The following is a 6,095-nucleotide window of genomic DNA, read 5'->3' on the forward strand; positions in this document are numbered from 1 at the left end:
AAAACAAATAGCACATTTTAATAGGTTATATGATTAGAAACAACATAATTTATATAATTTTTTTATAATAACAACACAACTTAAAAAAACAATAAATTTGTGAAAATTGCCTTGTTACAACCAGCACAAGTTACATGGAATAAAAGAATGTCTAAAATTTGAACATTTATTTGGATCTTTTTTTTTTTAATCAAAATCTTAGATATTTCATTTTTTTATTAAAAAATCAAATAATTTTAAAAATATACCTGATGACTCGAGATCTAATCGAAATGAAATTTAAATTAAAACCGACTAAAAATTAATCCAATTAAACTTAGTCAAAGATCAATTGACATAGTCAATTTAGTTTAACTCCATCCAATCCAAACCTGATTGGAAAATTAAAAATTATATATATATATATGACATGACTTTAGTATTTCATCAAATAGTTTGGTTGCTTTGGTCAACTCTTTGGTTGCTCAACCCATTTAGTTAGCTTATTTATTTTTAAAATTATTATATATATATAAAGTAATGTTCAAAATTTAGACATTGTTTTACTCCATGAAGGTTGAATTGTTGTTCATCATTGTTTTAGGTTACATGGTTGGTAATAGAATAATCTTGAAAATTTATATAGATTATGTTGTTCGCAACAATGTAACTTATATATATATATATATATATATATATATATATATATATATATAGATTCTATTATAGAAACAACGTAATCTACCAATCAAGTTGCACTATTTTTAATAACACAATATATTAAACTATACATTTTCTCAAAAAATTTAATAGTTTTCTTAAACTTTCACGAGAAGTGTTATTTTTAAAAGAATCTGAAAAAAAAATTTATTTAAATATATTTTTAAATAAAAAATATTTTTAAAAACTATTATATATATCATAATATGAAACTCACAAATAATAATATAGAAACACAAAAAAAATAAATGATACACAATATGTAAAAAGAAAAAACAACAAGACAGTATTACTATTATTACTATAATTACAGAATAGAAATAATGGAAATTAATGAAAAGAAAAACCATAAATGTGTGGACACTTTAGTGGAAAAATAAAGTAGGGTATCTTTCTTGTGAGGCCTTTTAAAGCCTCTATCTTTCTTTTATATTTATCATTGTCATTTTTACTTGGAGAACGGCAGCAAAAAATTCAGTCTCTCTGACAAGATCAGACCCCTACCCAAGTCTAAAGAACTTGCTGTTATGGTAGACACTTGTAGGATTCGATACATATATATTAAACTCATGTCCTTTTAGGGATATATAGCTAGCTACCACTGCTTCCTTCCATCCCTCGTGTGCAATTGCTTGCTTTAATCATAATTGAATGGTACTGATTACTGAACTTGTCTCTGCAACTTCTTTGATGGGTTCCTTTCCATTTTTCACATTTTTTTATACATTAATTTACTGTCTCTGAATGAAGATCTTTGATGGGGTTTGTGTCCTGTTCTTAACTGATTTCTTCCCCCCACCCTTTCTCTCTCCGTTTCCTGTCCACTCCCTCTCTAGCTTGCTTGATAGCAATATATAAACAACTTCAGCACATATTCTTCACTTCCTCCCTTTCTTCTTCTTCTTCTTCTTCTTCTACGGATCAGATCTTAAGTTTCTAGCTAGTAGGTGGTTGATTTGTGTGGTAAACTACATGTCTACATGTTTTGTTTTATCATGTACTTGTGAAGATTTAGATTGATAATCACTCTCTTTCGTGTCTTGCTCCAGATTTTCTTCAGGTTTAACTCAGGATCCAATTCCTCTGAATCAATCATCAAAATGGGTTGATTCTTCGTTCAGTGCTTCGAGCTTTGGATACACAATTAAAGTTGCTTGCATATATAGGATTGAGTCTCAAAGGTTATTGACTTTGCCTTTTCTAGATCATATTTAATGGCAACGTACTTTCATGGAAGTTCAGAAATCCAAGCAGCAGCTGCACCATCTGATGGGATCCAGACACTTTATCTCATGAACCCTAATTACCTCTCATCGTACTCTGACGCTACTCAACAGCAGCACCAACAACAGTCTCCAAATATGATCTTCTTCAACCACAGTAACACTGTTAACAATAGCCTTTCCCATGGACCGCCGCAGAATCACCACTTTGTCGGCATCCCCCTTCCTGTACCCTCTTCCAACATCACTTCCTCAGTTCCCGACAATCACAGCCGTCCATCGTCCCTACACGGGGTTGTCCCTAGTGTTCACTATAATATCTGGGGTTCAATAGATCAGAATTCGGTCGCATCAGCTGCTACAGCTAGTGAGTCTAGTGGGGCCCATGATGTCATGTCGTCCCAGGTGGGTTTTCGGAGGCCGGTGGTGGTGTCTCCAGGAAGGCAAGGATTATCTCTAAGCCTTTCGTCTCAGCAAGCACCGGCACCACCGACACCCTACAGTAGAGCTATAAGCAATGAGCATGAGATTCAAGCATTGCATCCTCATGTTTCGGTTGTGTCTTCAGGTGATGAAATCAGACTTTCTGGGAACTCTCCGCCGTCTGTTTCGGCAGTGTCGAATGGGGTTTCATGTATGCAAAACATGGTTTTGGGATCCAAGTACCTGAGAGCTACACAGGAGTTGCTTGATGAAGTTGCTAATGTGGGGAAAGACCTGATAAAGAGTGGCATTATAGCAAGGACTAAAGAGAAAATGAAGATGACTAAAGAATCTATAACTGGAGATGGTTCTGATGGTAGTGGTGAAGCTGTTGGTGAAACCAGCGCTAAGCGTGGAGCTGACCTTACTACAGCCCATAGGCAGGAGCTGCAAATGAAGAAGGCAAAGCTTGTAACCATGCTTGATGAGGTACGTACATGTATGTGTGTGTGTGTGTGTGTGTGTGTAAAACAAGTTGCATACTTCTGTGGCTGCTTTCCTTTGATGGCTGCTTTAGATTTTTTACCTGTCAAAATAGAAAACATTACCCGCTTTCCTTTCAAATGCTACATGTAAATTCACGTGTGCTGTTTCCACAGTAAATAATGTTGAAATTAAGTACTTTGATTATAAGTAGAGTAAGGTCTTCGTCACTTGATTTTGGGATCATCGAAAACTGAACTCATCACTAAAAATTCTTGTTACCACTAAATCTACACAATCCGTACATTTTCCTTTCGGTAGTGACCTATGTGTATAATTCTCCTACTAATATATATCTTGAAGATGAAAATGAAGAAGAGATCGTAGCTTGGCATGGTGGAAATTATTGTAGAGCATGAGAGACTTTATTTCCATTAATACAAACTATGTATGTTCGTCTTTTTATGGCAGTTAAGTTAGGTTCCAGTCAAACAGGTCCATTAACAAGGTCAATTTCATGGCAGCCGTAGTTATATCAATTACCCCAGCTTTTTTTCTTGTTTCTTCCTTTTTCTTTTTCTTTTTTCTTCTTCTCTTGTGGCTGTGATAAATTATTTGGTGAAATGCAAGTTGATGATCTTATAACCTGAAACATGCAATAAAGTCACAGTCCTGCTTTCTTTTCTTTTCCATCCCTAGACTAAGTGCTCAAGTCTAATGTGGTCCTATTGTACTTAATCTGTCTCTTGCTTTGGAAACTTTCAAGGTGGACCAAAGATACAGGCAATACCACCACCAAATGCAAGTAGTAGTTTCCTCATTCGAGCAAGCAGCAGGATACGGTGCAGCGAAATCATACACTGCCCTAGCATTACAGACTATCTCAAGGCAATTCAGGAGTCTTAAAGACACAATCGCTTCACAAATCAGGGCCACGAGCAAGAGCTTGGGTGAAGAGGATTGCATTGGAGCAAAGGTTGAAGGTTCAAGACTAAGGTATGTGGATCATCAGCTTCGACAACAGCGAGCACTACAACAACTTGGAATGGTCCAACACAATGCTTGGAGACCCCAGAGAGGATTGCCTGAACGTGCTGTTTCAGTTCTTCGCGCTTGGCTCTTCGAGCACTTCCTTCACCCGTATGTTCCTCTGATAAGTAGTGCAAGAGAAAATATGAATATAGTAATAACCATTATGGGAGCTTCACCTAACAGATTGAACTAATCTTTTAGACGAGGATCCAGTAATGGTTTTCATTATATGATCTTACAAGTATGGGAATATATATATGGCATCATTATTAAATATGCGTGCATTGGCTATTTCTTAGTTTGATTTTGTGACAAATGTTTTGCTTCTGGTTGAACACAGTTATCCCAAGGATTCTGATAAGCACATGCTTGCAAAACAAACAGGGCTTACTAGGAGCCAGGTATGAACTCTAATCCTCTTCATCAGCCGCAATTATATATATATTCAGCAATAAATTTTAGGGTAGGTGATTGATTTCCTTCTTCTGCTATGAATCATTATCCAATATGAACTACATAAATGAACTGATCATGTATATGCAGGTGTCTAATTGGTTTATAAATGCTCGAGTTCGGCTGTGGAAGCCTATGGTTGAGGAAATGTACTTGGAGGAAATCAAGGAGCGAGAGAAAGATGGTTCTGAGGAGAGTGGAGGTAAAAATGAGAACAAAGAGTCTGGGTCCCATTCTAGTGCACCAGGAGAGAGCAGTACACATCACATGGATCAACTTAAGGGAGTAGTACTTCAATCAAAACAACCTGAAAAACCCACCAACCAGAATGCTTCTCCTACTAGATTTTCAAACCCAACAATCTCAATGTCTCCCATGGGAGCATCCTTTCAACAGCAAGCTGGTTTTACACTTATTGGGCCAGCTGAAATGGAAGGAATTACTCAAAGTTCAAAGAAACCAAGGAGCGGTGACATGCAGAATTCTCCAAGTAGTATCCTCTCCATGGACATGGACGTGAAACATGGTGAGACAAGTAGGGAAATCGGTGTGAATTTTGGTGGTGAAAGGTTGACCAAGGATGGTTATCCTCTAATCACTGGCAGCAATGGATCTTTTGGAGCATATCCAATGGGAGATCTTGGAAGGTTTAACATTGAGCAGTTGACCCCAAGATTTAGTGGAAATAGTGTCTCCCTCACTCTTGGCTTACCACACTGTGAGAACCTTTCTCTTTCAGGAACTCAGCAAAACTACCTCTCCAGCCAGAACATTCAGCTGGGTGGAAGAAGAATAGAAATTGGAACCAGTGAACCTGACTTTTCTGGGATTAACACCTCACAAAATTCTCACTCGAGCTCTGGTTTTGAGAGTGTTGACATTCAAAACAGAAAGAGGTTTCCTGCTCAACTATTACCAGATTTTGTGGCCTGATCAATTCGACATGTACTTAACAATTCATACTTCAAGATCTCAGGTAACATGCATGTGCAAGTAACAGCTCTCTCCTTTCTAATGTACCCTGGCCTATAGAAAGAGAAGCTAAAGAAAAGCTTACAAGCATGATGATTGCTGCAAAGCAAGAAGAAAAGTCAGTGTAGCTAGGTTTTAGTTATAGAGAACAACTAGCTAGTGTTCTTACATATTGCTTAGGGGAGGATTGAGTTCATAATTAAGGTTAATTAATTAAATGATTGTATATTATATTCACACATTGGGGCATAGTTATATGGAAATTAAGATTTCATGGATATGCAAAATGGGTTAATTCATATTTGGGTACGCAAATCTCCCAATCCCTCTATTTGTATGTGTATTGGTGTAGGGTCTTTTTATTATTATTATTATTATTATTGTAGAAAAACTATCAAAACATTGTAGATATTTTTTTAAAAAAAAAATCTGTGATTCTAGTTGGTAAATAACTTAACACTAATTATAAGCCTAAAAAATAACTTTAAATCCTAGTGAATTAGAAAATTACATAATCCACATATCTAAAATATACCTAGTAAGTAACTATCCACAAAAAAAGAAAATTAAGGTTGTCCTGCGGTATGAGAAGGACCTGCATCAAATATAACATAATTTATTTAGTAAACTAATTTAATTTATTTACACACACATACATACACACACACATACATGCGCGCGCGCCCACACACACACACACACACACACACACACACACACACACACACACACACATATATATATATATAGTGTTTACACTTTTTTTCCTTTTAACACCATAATTTCTAATACATTTTCTGTAGACATATT

General features: G+C 36.0%; 1 protein-coding gene across 1 annotated transcript; it reads left to right on the plus strand.

Annotated features, from left to right (window-relative positions):
• Positions 1 to 1,128: 1,128 nt before the first annotated feature.
• Positions 1,129 to 5,584, plus strand: LOC133668682 (BEL1-like homeodomain protein 1). Its single transcript, XM_062088636.1, has 5 exons — positions 1,129 to 1,353; positions 1,749 to 2,834; positions 3,595 to 3,968; positions 4,201 to 4,261; positions 4,404 to 5,584. The coding sequence occupies exons 2-5, from the start codon at positions 1,914 to 1,916 to the stop codon at positions 5,244 to 5,246; spliced, it is 2,199 nt and encodes a 732-aa protein (XP_061944620.1). The 5' UTR covers positions 1,129 to 1,353; positions 1,749 to 1,913; the 3' UTR covers positions 5,247 to 5,584.
• Positions 5,585 to 6,095: the final 511 nt, after the last annotated feature.

This window comes from Populus nigra, chromosome 1 (genome assembly GCF_951802175.1).
Source record: "Populus nigra chromosome 1, ddPopNigr1.1, whole genome shotgun sequence".
NCBI lineage: Eukaryota > Viridiplantae > Streptophyta > Magnoliopsida > Malpighiales > Salicaceae > Populus > Populus nigra.

Excerpts from the sequence above, each read along its gene's own strand:
- LOC133668682 (XM_062088636.1), top strand. The coding sequence starts at position 1,914 with ATGGCAACGTACTTTCATGGAAGTTCAGAAATCCAAGCAGCAGCTGCA. Across the intron at positions 2,835-3,594 it reads TTGTAACCATGCTTGATGAG|GTGGACCAAAGATACAGGCA; the intron begins GTACGTACATGT and ends GAAACTTTCAAG. Across the intron at positions 3,969-4,200 it reads TTCGAGCACTTCCTTCACCC|TTATCCCAAGGATTCTGATA; the intron begins GTATGTTCCTCT and ends GGTTGAACACAG.